General features: G+C 46.6%; 1 protein-coding gene across 1 annotated transcript in view; it reads left to right on the top strand.

Annotated features, from left to right (window-relative positions):
- Positions 1-1,200: 1,200 nt before the first annotated feature.
- The window catches only part of Tacc1 (transforming acidic coiled-coil containing protein 1), a 51,379-nt gene continuing 38,813 nt past the window's right edge, over positions 1,201-13,766 (top strand). The window contains 2 exon segments of the mRNA XM_051182174.1: positions 1,201-1,529; positions 2,438-2,553. Coding sequence (XP_051038131.1) covers positions 1,363-1,529; positions 2,438-2,553 — 283 coding nt within the window. The 5' untranslated portion in view covers positions 1,201-1,362.

Below are 13,766 nucleotides of genomic sequence, written 5' to 3'. Positions count from 1 at the left end.
CTAAAGCACCCTATGTTTTCATTATGGTAGGATGCCTGCCAAGCCTTATCTTACATATTTGCTTTGTTGTGGAGTATGTAAGCCCTTTGTGATTCATCAGCAGCATATACAGTGCCAAACCCTTTCAGAGACCATCAGTGCCCTGCAAGTTTCAGCGTGACCTTGTCCTGAATTTTGGAGGTGCACTCTCTGTGGGAATTGTAGCCACATCACAGATTCTCCAAGACTCCGAGAAATGACAGCAGCACAAGCAACACATTATTGACGCACCAAGAGTCTCAAGCTTGACCGTTGGAGGCAATGGGTTCCCTGGGAGAGAGGGCCTGCAGCAGTCCCTTGGTTGAAGCCTTCAAAGATGATGGAAAAAAATTCTTCTCTTCGCCTTCAAAGAGAAAAAGGTTTTATCCTGAAGGCTGCAATCACCAGGCCTGCTGGCTTTGTACTGAAAGGGCAAATGACATCAGTAACCAAAGACCTAGAAATTATCTGAAGAAAGCCTTAAAGTTATGAGAAGAAAGGACAACGGGAAACCACTCAGGCTGTCTTGTCAGAGGGCAATTTCGCATCCTCTATTCCTGTTCTGGCCACTCTAGAGTCCCCATTTGAGTGTGATTTAGTGCAGGCAAGGCATCTTCAATTCTTGTCTTGGCTTTGGGGGAAGGGGGACTTCCAAATCCTGGGAGTAGTGGGGATGGAGATGACTAAGTCAGGGAGCGGCTACAACAGAGGTTACGAGTTCTGTTTTTGTTTTTAATAAGGGACTTAACTTCTGTGTGGTCCAGCGTCAGCCACGCCATCAAGTCCTAGCGGCAGGAAGAACAGATAAAAGGGGAAGAGGAAAGGCGCAGCAGCGCGCACACGCTCGGCAACGGACGTCGGCGGCGCGCAGCGAGCTGCAGGCGCGGGTCCCCGCGGGGAGGGCGAGCGCGGTCGCGCAGCCCCTGCCCGAGCGAGGCCGGGCGCGACCAGCGCGGCGGGGGAGCGCGTTCCAAGCGGTGGCCCCCGCGCGCCGCGCCAGTAGTTCGGTCCGAGGGGGCGGCTCCAGGGGCGCGGCTCCGGGGCGGCCGAGGCTGCTCTAGGCGGGAGCCGACCCCAGAGCCGAGCCAAGGCGCGCACAGAGGAGGGGACAGGCGGACGGGCGGGCGGGCGGGGGCGCGCGGGGGCGAGCTTGTGGCGCGGCGGCCCCGAGGAGCGGGGGGCGAGCGGCGCTGCGGGCCGTGGGAGGAAGCGCTGTGCCCGGCCCGACGGCGCTCGTTGAGCCACATCCGCGGGTCGCCGGCGACGCTGCCGGCGCCTGTCACGGCCCCTCCATCTTGAAGGAAGGAGGCCGCCGTTCCCACCGCAGGGGCGGCAGCCGCGCTCATGGCGTTCAGTCCCTGGCAGATCCTGTCGCCCGTGCAGTGGGCCAAGTGGACGTGGTCCGCTGTCCGCGGCGCGGGCGCGGGAGGAGAGGAAGAAGCCGGAGGTCCCGAGGGCGACCCCGAGGAGGAGGAGGACTCGCAAGCCGAGACCAAATCCCTGAGCTTCAGGCAAGTACCCCGCATCCCAGCCGAGATGCAGGCGCGCTCCATCCTCCACCGCGGTCATGCTGTGTGCGCGCAACCGTGCTCCCGGCTCCGCTGCGTGTTGCCCGCAGCCGGGTCCCCGCTGTGCACCCGAAAGTTGGGGATGTTCTGTCTGCCCCTGTGCTTTTCGTTCCCCGTCTTCGCTGTGAGCTTCCCGAACCCAGCCCCGAATCCGCAGTCTCCGCATCCTGGTTTGCTTGGCTCGCCTTCTCTGAGGGTCTATACCCCGGCTGGTGTCAGTTGACGAGGCCAGGTGGGATTAGTAGCTTTCCCGCAGTGGGCAGGGAATCGCTCCCCACCCCCTGCTTGGCCCCGCAGTGTCCTCAAAAACGCAGCCGTGGTAAAAGAGGATCGCGTGGTGACAGGCCCCTGGCAGCTGGTGAGAAATGGTGGTCTCTGCCGGGCTGTCACACGTGTGATTGTGGAAGGCAGGTGATGGCATTTTCAGCCGCCAGTGACTTTCAGACAGGTAGAGGCCTACCAAGGAACCAAGGCATGGCTAGAATTGGCTTAGTTTGGGGGTTGGGCGGTATTGATTTTTAAGCCTCTGGAATAAGGGTCTATGCCGAGGAAAGGGAGGAAAGGAGTTGATTGAAATGTCTCCCCTCCCCCTTTTCGAGTGTGAAAGGCAAAGATGACCTCAAAAATAAGTGGTGCTGATGAGCCGCTCCAGAGGACAGAAGAGATTTCGGGGAGCTAGGATGCTGAGCATCGCCGAAAAACTGCTGCGGCCTCACTTAGCCGGGTTGAGGATCCGTTGGTGGTGAAGTTAGACAGAGGTGCTGGGCTTGCACCTCTGTGAATAAGTACATTTCAAAGGCAGTTGGAAATACCGTTGACTGTGGTAATGCCTCATTTTCCCCCCTTGGCAGCTCGGATTCTGAAGGTAATTTTGAGACTCCTGGAGCTGAAACTCCAATCAGATCGCCTCTCAAGGAGTCTTGTGATTCATCCCTAGGATTGGCAGAACTCGAGGCCAAAAACCAAGGTAATAAAATTTTAATTTTCGACCTCTTTGATTTTAACTTTAAAGGGGGGGGGTGTGTGTGAACCTCGAGGACCACCGGAGAGAAGTTAGAATGTGTCCCTGCTCCGAAAGAGATGTCTTAAAGCTCTTGCTGGTTGGGAAGGCCCTTTACCTTTTGTTTTGTAAAATAAATGCTTTGATCGGTTGATGATCCAAAGCTGTCTTTATTTATTCTCTGAAGAGAGCTTGTACATTTGGAGTATGAGATTATTGGTATTCGCAACCACTCCTGCTAGAATTCCTTCTCATCCCGGAATAAGTAAAAGTGGGTTGGGTTATGTTTAGATCTGCCTGCACAGATTCCGCAGCCTAGTTGTTTTCTACAAGGGTGTGGCTACACAAAAAATTATAGGTAAGGGTTTTAAAATTGCTTGTCTTTCCTTCTCACCAAGGACTGGTGGGAAGCCCTTCAGTCTAACCAAGAAAATGCAGTCCATGTATTCTCTTCTGTCTCCCCAGAGCCCAACTTCATACTAAATTAATGCGTGTTTTTATTTATTTTGAGGCAGGATCTGAGATAGCCCAGGCTGGCCTTGAAACTTGATATGTAGCTGAATATAGCCTTGAACTAATCCTGCTGTCTCCAACTCCTAGAATGATAGGCCAGCTCCATGCTTGGTTTATTGTACACCTTTGAATGAAGTTTCACTTGTTCTAATAGGAGTTAATTTGTTCCTTCAGTAAATAGAGGCACTGGGATACAGAAGTTGAATTCCTGATCTCACCGAGCAACATTTTGGAGGGAGGTCAACCTTTCAAGAATTAAAAGCAAAGTATCTATTGGGTTATGTTAAGTTCTGTGGGGAACAGTTGGGGGTGGGAGGTGGGGATACACATGGCCTATGGGCCTGGTTAGTAAATGCTGGAACTTAGTTTAGGGGAACATGGTAGAGAAGGTAACTGGAACAGACTCCTAAGGGGAGAATTGAGGAGACAAAACTTGAGTGTGTTTGGGAGAACCCTTTCTGCATAGGGAGCAGCCAGCTCATAAGTCGTTGGGCCCTAGAGTGTGGAGAGTAATGCATTCTAGGGGAGTAGGCAGAAGCCAGTGCTGCCCAGTGACTAGGCCGCTAGTAATAGGAGCTGAATGAAGTAAGCAAAGTGAGAGGCTGGTCAAGTGATAAGTGATGGTTAGGTGTTTTCCGTGAGACAGAAAGGGGCTGTAGGGTAACTGAACAAAACATCAGAACAAGTTTACTCTCACAGTTCCCAAGAACTGATCCAAATCAGAAGTCAGTGCCCCTGAAGACTCCAGAGAAACTCCTTTCTGTTCTAACTTCTGCTGCTCATCAACAGTCCTTGGTGTTTGGCTCTCGGCCACCTAATTCCTCCTTGCCTTATCACTTGGTTTCCCCAGCAAGTCTGTGGCTTCATGTGGCCATGCTATGAGGCTTCCACTCATTCAGTTCAATACTCTGTCCAGTCTAGTAGGACCTCATTTTAACCTCACACCTCCAAAGAGACTGTCTCCAAGTAAGGACACAGTACTGGTAAATTATGACTTTTTACCTATCTTCTTGGGAACACAATTCAACTCATTGTGACAAGGCTTTGACATCCTCTTTTGGAGATAGGGCCTCAGCTATGTAGCCATGGCTAGCCTGGAACTTTCGGTGTAGACAACCTGACTTTGAACTTTACAGAACATTTGCATCTGCAATCCAGATACTGGGTGTTAGCTACCACTTCGGGCACATTTTTTTAAATTAAAAACTATTTATTTATTTACTTATTTGTATTTATTATTCTGTGGTGGTAGGGCCATGTGTCACTATGTCACTGCCCATGTGTGGAGTTTGGAGGACGACTGTCAGGAGTTGGTTCAGATCTTTCACCGTGTTGGTTGTAGGGATTGAACTCTGGTCTCAGGTCAGCAGGCATAGCAGTAAATACTACCTGAGCCATCTTGCTGGCCCAGACATTTTGTTGTTTCTAAGATAAATAAGAGTCTTCCTGGGTAGCCCAGGCTGGCCTTGAACTCATGCCCCAGCCTCTCAAGTGCTGGGCCTGACTTCCTTTTGCCAAGGCTGTTTGGTTGTTTTATGGAGGATGGGATGGATGTCCTTTATATATGTGGCTTCTCAGTCCTACTGTCTTTAACACCGTCACCATGCAGTGGTGGATGGAACAGCTTTCAGTTGAGATTGGTTATGACTTCTTAGGCCCAGTTGATGTAGCTTAGTGCCTACCTCCTCACAGGTTGCCTGGCAAAGTTGAGTCACTGGATTTTGTGGAGGAGTTAGATTTAGTGGTATATCATCATTCCCCCCCTTTTTTTTTTTTTTTTTTTGTTTTTGTTTTTTTTGTCTTGTTTTGTTTTGTTTTTACTAGAAATCGAGCTCTCCATGCTATGTGTGTCCTGCTAGATTCAAACAGCACCTTCAGCCTGCTCTGGGCTGGTTCCGCCCTTGGTCTGGACTGACATTGCAGAGGGGTGTGTGTGCCAGAGCTGCGCAGTACTTTGTGTAATGCTTTCCCCCATAGCTTGCTGTCTTCTCTCAAAATGAGCAGATCAGGAGGGAGGTCTAGAAGCTTGGAAGAACTGTTTTGTAGGCCTTCTCATCAAATTTAAATAAAGCCCATAAGATGGATGTTAAGTAGCTGTTTGAAAGCCTCTTTGAACTGTCTTTGCCTTGGGCAGCCTTTTCTCAACATTCTACCAGTCTGCTGTTCTGGTTCATCTGCCAGATTCTTTCGTAAATGAATAGGGGCTGGGATTGCTCTCCTTCCCTGCCCCCTAGCCACAGACACTCAGTTGTTTGTGTCCTTCCCGTTCCAGTGACTCGCACACTCTTTCATTCTGTGTAAATGTTTTCTTGGATCAGCAGAGTTCTCCAGGGTAGTCCCTGCTGCAGAGAGCAACTGTAGGTGGAGGAGGGAGGTGGCGTATAGTCTGGGAACCAACCCTACATACTGTGAAATCTCCCAGTTTAAGGTCTTTAGACAGTGGGGTGATGCCTAAGACTGGTTAATGCCTGGCCTTTTAAGGACCTCGTGGAATTAGTCCAGTGTGTAGAGTGCCTTGTCACACATACAGAGTAGTTGTGAGGATACAACAAAAGCACGGGTCTCCATGAAAATGGTTTCACTGAGCAAAAGTTCTTTTTTGTTTTTAATGATTTATTTATTTTTATTTTATGTATATTAGTGTTTTGCATGCATGTATGTCTTATGTGAGGGTGTCAGATCCCCTGAAACTAGAATAACAGACAGTTGTGAGCTGCTGAATGGTTGCTGGGAATTGAACCCTGGTCCTCTGTAAGAGCTGTCAGTTCTCTTAACTACTGAGCCATCTCTCCAGCCCCAAACAACTTTTTTTTTTTTTTCCCCAAGACAGGTTTTCTCTGTGTAGCTGTCTTGAAGCTTGCTCTGTTGACCTGGCTGGCCTCGAACTTACAGAGATCCACCTGCCTCTACCTTTCTCTGCCTGAGCACAAATTCTTAAGTCAGTTTTAATTTCTTGGACTGGATGTTTCATTTTCACCTAAAATAGTTTATTTTATTTTTGAATTTCTGTGGCTCTAAAACATGGTTGGACAGCACATACAAACTGGGTGGGGCTGTCTTCACAGGACTTGTAGTGATCTAGGGCTTCCTGGTGTCTTGTCACCTCACTTGTGTATGCTGGTGCCATATCCTGCTTCCTGATTCTTTAAAGTCAGAGGGAAGTACATTCTTGCTTTTTACTGGAACTGTTCTAAGAATGTATATAAATTTTGTAATTAGTCCTCTTAAGATGGTTTTATGCTAGCAATTAAATAGTAGGTCAAGTTGTGGGTTATTTTTTTAAGACAGAGAATAAAAGTTGGCTTCTGAATTTATAATAAACTTAAACTAACTGGAAGTGTTTCTTGGGAATACCAAACTGGCAGCTATAAAATCTCAGTGGGTCATTCTGTGTTTGCAGTCTGCTTTTCCTTAGGAAGGGTGCTTAAGCTGTGTTTGCTTGTTTTGTTTTGAGACAGGGTCTCACTATATGAGCCTGAACTTGTTGTGTAGCCATGCTTGGCCTCAAACTCACAGGTCCTTCTGCCTCGGCTTAAATGTGTGTGCCCACTATACCCAGGCAGTTAAGCTGCATGTCTGTGTGCTTGTACAGACGCCCTTGTGTACCTGTGTGTAGAGGACTACCACGACCTCGGTTCTCATCCACCGTTATGTGGGTTCTAGGGATTGAACTCTGATCACCAGACTTTTATGGCTGTGAGCTGCTTTGTTTCATTTTGTTTTGTCTTTGTTGGGATTTGTGCTGGTGACAAGCCCTCCCTGGGAAAGAACTTTTGAGGAGGCCCCTCATCCTCTCACATGCACACTTTTGTATTCACAGGATTAGGGGCCATAGGTTTATTCAGGGGTTTCAACCTCTAAAAACTGAGCTCTGTCAAGGCCAGCCCAAGCTATAGAGTGAGAGACCCTGTCAAAAATATACAAAAACAAAACGACAATACCACCCAAACTGCATAGGTTTTACTTTGTCACTTAGGCCCCTCTCCCTTTGTGAACATACCTGTACTTACAGATTGGGTGCTTTCTTTGAAAAAAGAGAATGTTAATTGGTGTAGAACCCCCTACATTAGCCTTGAATAACTAGTTCCATTTTTGTTTTAGAATATCTAGGTATTTCAAAGACTTACTGTTGCAGTCTGGAATAGGAATAGAATCTGCTTACTGATCTTTATTGCTGGTGTGTTGAGAATTTTTTTTTTTCCTTGCTTTTTTGAGACTGGTTTTCTCTGTGTAGCTTTGGAGCCTGTCCTGGAACTAGCTCTGTAGATCAGGCTGGCCTTGAACTCCTGCTTCTGCCTCCTGTGTGCTGGACAGAATTTTGGTATTAGGTCAGAAGCACCAAGCCATGCTCAAACCAAACTGGGTCACCTACCCTTTTTTTGGGCTCTCCGGGGACAGAAAGGATTTAAAATTTTTAAGTGATTGAGCCAGGAGTGGTGGTGCACACTTTATCCCAGCACTGGGAAGCAGAGGCAGGCAGATCTCTTGAGTTCAAGGCCAGCCTGGTCTACATAGTGAGTTCCAAACAACCAACACAATAATAATAATAATAATAATAATAATAATTATTATTATTATTATTTTCTCATTAAATGGTTGAAAAAATTTTGTAGTAATGCTATTTGGGAATGTAGCCATGCTCAGGTTTTCTGTGTAGTTGGTTTTGTGTCTTGGTAGCAGTTGAACACGTGGGGCTGGAGAGGTTTGGTAACCTCTATCCACACTTCTGCTGGTCAGAGAAGTAACTGGTATTCGAATAACTAGTGAACAGTGTGTACCGATTTGTACCTGTGTGGGTCCATGTGGTTGGGAAAGGCTTCCTTAATAAGTGGGAGAAGGAAGTTGCCTATTTGTCTCCCTTGGAGACAGTGCACTTAAATTTTAAATGATTCGTCACTAAAGGATTCAGAGAATTAAAAAAAAAAAATAGACACACATTTTTGAAAAAAAAATAAAGCATGGAAGAAATCATTTTGGAATCATCTAATACAAGTACCAACATAGACTTTTAAAAACAGATTTTATTTTAGTTTTTGATCATATGTTGGTGTGTGGGTTTGAGCATGGACAGCAATGGCCCATGGATGCCAGATCTCAGAGCTAAAGTTAATGTGTAGTTGTGAGCCAAACACAGTTCTCTTTGAGAACATCACAGATTCTTAACTACTGAGGTATCTCTGTGTCATCGCCAACATAGGCTTTTGTATGCAGTATTTCTAATGTGATGTTGGGTGCTGTGTATGAGTATACCCACATGTAGTATATTTATTGGTAAGCTGTAGATTATATTTGTATGTTTAAGACCTAGAATATCAGACCTTGCTAAAGTTTGAGCCCTAACTTTTTATTCTAAAACATTGAGCATAAATTTATGCAAATATCTTTTATTAGTTATATATTGAAATGATCCATTCAAATATACAAGTATGTTTTTGTCAGGATTAATTGACTATTTCTCTACCCACAAGGAGAGATTGCTTTATTAGAATTGCCTACATATAATGAGGCTAATCACAACACTAAATATTACCTAGTCTAGCAGTTTAACATATGTGAACCCATCTTCCATGCCCCAGGTTAATGCTTTTTTTTTTAGTATGATTGGCTCTTTTACAGCTTAATTTACTTTTTTGTGTGTGTGATTCTAGCTTAAGATGTCTAATACTTGAAGACCTTAGCAGCATGCTGCCTTTCTATTTTTTTTTTTTTCCAAACGCATAGGGAATGTTGGTTTATTTGTTACAATGTAACAAGGTATGGGGGCAGTACCTCCACTCTGTGGCTCTCCACCCCAGACACTGTTCTGTGCTAACAAAGCTGTTTTCTCAGAACATAGAGCAGTATTTGATAAAGTACACCAGGGCAGAGGATAAGGAACTGTCCTGTGCAGGCACAAAGTGAAGATTTTAGTAACTTTGAAATCATGTATTCTTCTTAGATATAGCAAAGTCAAGGCCTTTTTTGTTTGCTTTTGGTTTTTCAAGACAGGGCTTCTTTCTGTAGTCCTGAAACTCACTTTGTAGACCTGGCTTGCCTGGAACTCACAGACATCCACCTGCCTCTGCCTCCCAAGTGATGAAGGCATGGGCCATCACGCCCTGCTACAAGGCCTTCTTAAGTATTCCCGTTGAATCCCTCGCTTATCACCAAGCATAAACTAAAACTAGTTCATTTACTCTGGTTTCTGGTAGCAGAGGCATTTTACCCATGGGGGTTGGGGGTTAGTCATAAGTGCTCCAATGGAACAATGGATATGATTAAAAGGCACATATAGCGAGAGTAGCTCTAGTGATGCCAAGGGGGGGGTGATGGTGGTTAGCCAACAGTCCCAGCACTCAGGAGAGTCAGGAGTTCAAGGTCACCTTAACTACACAGTGAGTTCAAGACCAGACTGGGTTCTATGAAACCCATTCTCAAAGAAAACCCCACACCAACCAGGGAGTGGTGGCATATGCCTTTAATCCCAGTACCCCTGAGCCAGAGGTAGGAGGATTTCTGAGCTTTGAAGCCAGCCTGGTCTACAGAGTGAGTTTCAGGACAGCCAGGGCTACATAGGGAGACCCTGTCTTGAAAGACCAGGAAAAAAAAAAAAAAAAGCCATTGTAATCTCTCCAAAGCAGCAGTCTTATCTGTAGGTAGCCTTGGGGTGTGACTGTTTTTTCATAATTTCTAAAATTCTCAGTCGTGATGGGAGTCCGTATTTACCGAACAGCCTTCTTCCAGGAGCTTCAGTAGCCACAATTGCTAACTATGCCTTGGCTGTAGAAAGACCTTGGCTGTAGGAAAGCCTTGCTACCCTCCACTTTGTAGTCACCAGCCTAGTCCTGAGCGTTCTCAGGGCTTGCTCTTGCTGGTAGCATGGGTCCCTGCTGCTTCTCAAGGGCCAGTGTGCCTGAGCACCGCTGGGGAGGCAGACACCCCACCAGCTCTACCTACTGAACTGCGTCCTTGGCCCCTTGTGCTTTTGAGGCAGAGTCACCATGGAGCCCGGGCTGGCCTCTAGCTCTTGGTCCTCCTGCTTTAGCCTCCCCCATGCTGCAGTTGAAGGTGCACAACACAGTATCTAGTCTAGACCGCTGGGAAAAGAATAGCTTATGCTTCTCAGTCCCACTAGAGGATGCTCACCTTACCACCAGCTTTCTCTTTTATCTGTATTTCTTTATTGGAGGTTATGATGCAAGTAGGTTTTGTTTGTAGCATTTCTGTTATAGCAGTGATGCTTAGACAGGATAGGATTTCTGTTTGTGGGACACTAGGACCAGAGCCCAGAGCCTTGACTTCCAGTAGTGATGTCACCTTTTTTTAAAAAGAAATATGTATGTATTTATTATGTATGCAGTGTTCTGTCTGCATGTATCCCTGCAGGCCAGAAGAGGGCAACAGATCTCACTATGGATGGTTGTGAGCCATTACATGGTTGCTGGGAATTGAACTCAGGACCTCTGGAAGAGCAGCTAGCTAGTGTTCTTAACCACTGAGCAATCTCTCTAGCCCCAAAGGTTTATTTATTTATTATGTATGCAGTATTCTGCCTCCTGAATGTGTGCTTGCGCACCAGAAGAGGGCACCAGATCTCATTGCAGATGGTTGAGAGCCACCATGTGGTTGCTGGGAATTGGACTCATGATCTCTGGAAGAACAGCAGTGATCTTAACCTCTGGGCCATCTCTCCAGACCACTTCAGCTTTTAAGATGGAAAATCTGGGCCTTTAAGGGTGAGGTGGCCCAGTGGGTAGAGGTACTTGCCATTAAGCCTCATGGCTTGACTGATCCCTGGAACCCACCTAGTAGAAAGAGAGAACCATCTGACATGCCCTAGGGAGGCATGTCACACACACACACACACACACACACACACACACACAAAGAGAGAGAGAGAGAGAGAGAGTCAGTGTAAAGGTGTTTTTTTTTTTTTTTTTTGAATATGTAAAACCCACTAATGGTATAACTCTTAGGAGTCTGAGACAGGAGGATCAGCACAGATTTGAGACCATCCTGACCTACACAGCACTAGACCCTGAGTTCAGTCTCCATTCTTACAGGGGAGGAGGAGGGGTTGCAGATCCAGAGCTCCAGGAAATGTGTTTCACAGCCTTTCCTCTCCAGGGAATTTGTGAATCCCCATTCAGTGTTTGAGAAGGCTAGGGAGGAAGCAAAAGGCCTTAAAATGTTTCTAGAACAGGGTGTGTGCTGAAGGAAGCACCTTCCTAAGTGACAGCTAAAAAGTCGCTAGGAGAGATGTCTTCCTATGCCTGTGAACTTGGCATGCCTGCACGCCCAAATGCATATGCATGTGTCTGACAAACACATTGTAGTTTTGAATAGAAGAGGTTCTCTGCACTGTTTAGGTACAAACCAACAGAAGCAGAAGTCATCTTTGGGTAAGTGGTACAGTTGCACTAGAAATATTTTATTTTTTTGATAATCAACTTCAGCTCCTGTGTGTTGGTGCATGCCTTTAATACTGGCACTCAGGAAACAGAGGCAGGCGGATCTTTGAGTTCAAGGCCAGCCTGGTCTACATAGAGAGACCTTGCTAATCAATCAATCAATCAATCAATCAATCAATCAATCAATCAATCAAAATAAAAAGTGTCAGCTCTTCAAGGAGGAAAATGTAGGAAGGAATCAGTTTCTTCTCTCCGTGAGTCTTGTTGGGTAAGGAAAGGGGGTTGTGTGGAGATGCATGCAGCAGCCTTCTGGGACTCAGCACCTATTTTTAGGGAAAGAGAGAAGTTAGTAGTGCTTGGGATTGTACCAAGGTCTCACCTGAGGGAGACAAGTGCTTTTCTCTGAACCATGTCCTAGTTCCCATAGGAGCCCTGTATTGGTGGCAGCCCATTGCTTCATAGCATATTACTTTAAAACTTAACTTGGGACAGTTTTTGAAAGTGGGGCAGCTTAGCTGGGCAGTTGGCTCAGGTCACTTGTGAGAGCAAGGCCCTTGGGAGACTTGACCTCAAGGCTCAGGGTCTTTTAATCTGACACACTCATTTTGTCACCAGTTATTGCTGGCTGATGGGATGAGGCTCAGGTTCTTTTGGAGTCCTGCACAGTGTTGTTTTAGTGTCCTTACAGAATGACAGCTGGCTTCACCTTCCCAGGCTGACTGGGCCACTAGCAAGCAAGTGAGAAACCTCAACAGTCACACTCCTACTTCTACAGAACCATTTTGGTGACTCAGGTTCACCCAGCAGTGTGGATGCCAGGAGGTGAAGGCTTATATGGACCTCCACACAGGCCTGGCCACCCCCCAGCCAAAGGGGTCACTTCCCCATCCACAAACTTCTCCCAGTTTCCTTCCCTTGAGGTCACTTGTGCAGTGTTCCTGTACAGGATGACCATCCTGCTTGTGGGGGTGTCTCACACGATCGATCACTGTCTGGGGGCTCCTCTTGCTTAGCATTCCTTTCTCTTTCTGTCATGAGCCTCAGCTTCCCAGCTGTGTGGGTGGTTACTGCTGTTATGAGAGGAGCAGTTGGTATTTTGAGTTCTGCAGTAATTATTTCTGAAGAGATTGCACATTATGGTTGTTTGGCAGCAATGGATTGAAGTTCCACAATTGCAGGTCTCAGCATCTCAAACCCATCTGTTAGCACGGGTCTTCCTGTTGGGGTAGTTCAGCCCTGTGCCGAGGGCTTTCTGACTTCTGTCTGTGGCAGAGGATTTCTGTTCACATGAAATGTGGCCTCAGATAGATCCAGGTGCTCCAGAACCAATGGGCACTGCATTATTGAGAGGACAAAACATAGCTGTTGGTCTTGGCTTCTCTGGAGAAGGCTTGGCTTGCTGGTAGACAAGACACTTCCTGATTAGCCCTCTTCTTCCGCTCTTTGAGTATGGCCTTCAGAGGGTAGAGTTTGGGTCTCTTGATTTGAGTGGATTGTGCTTGGGATAGAATCCAGGAATTCAGTTCACCCTAAGTGATCTTCCACTGAATCCCACTCCCTGTTGCTGATGGCTCTTTTTGCCAGCCTGGTCCCACAGCCATGTCAGCCCCAAATGTACATACAGACGCTACATTAATTATTAAACTGTTGGCCAGTGACTAGGGCTTCTTATTGGCTAGCTCTGTCTTAATTATTAACCCATTTCTATTAATCTATGTATTTCCACGTGGTCTTATCTTACTGGAGAATGCCTGTGGCATCCTCTCTTCCCAGGGTCTACATGGTGACTCCTCTCTGCCTACACTTCCTAGAATTCTCCTCCTCTGGTAGCCCAGCCTATCCTTCCTGCCTGGCCACTAGCCACACAGTGTTTTATTCATCATCCAGTCAGAGAAACATATACACTGAAGGACAACCCCCTCAACTCCCTGCACCACTATTCTCTTGGGTCTCTTTTTCAAGGAAATAGCATAAAATATTGGAAACTTGAAATGCTTTCTTTGACCTTGGTACCAGTTTTTCTGTTTCTCAAGAGGATTTACCAATTTTTTACATGTGAAGCATTAGGTTGTGCTTGCACACTAGTGTGTTTGGATTTTGAAACGGGGTCTTTTTGTGTTGTCCAGGCTGTTCTCAAACTTGGGATCGTCCTCACTGAGCTTCCCAAGTGCTAGCATTCTAGGCAGGTGCCACAATGCCACCTCTTTTAGAATTTTTTAAAGTTACCTCAGGAGAATGGCATGGTAGCTGGTGCCCTGTCCCCAAACAAAAACAAAG

The sequence above is a fragment of the Phodopus roborovskii genome, unplaced genomic scaffold (assembly GCF_943737965.1).
Source record: "Phodopus roborovskii unplaced genomic scaffold, PHOROB, whole genome shotgun sequence".
NCBI lineage: Eukaryota > Metazoa > Chordata > Mammalia > Rodentia > Cricetidae > Phodopus > Phodopus roborovskii.
The sequence above is the reverse complement of the archived record's forward strand: the minus strand, read 5'-3'. Positions and strand labels throughout refer to the sequence as shown.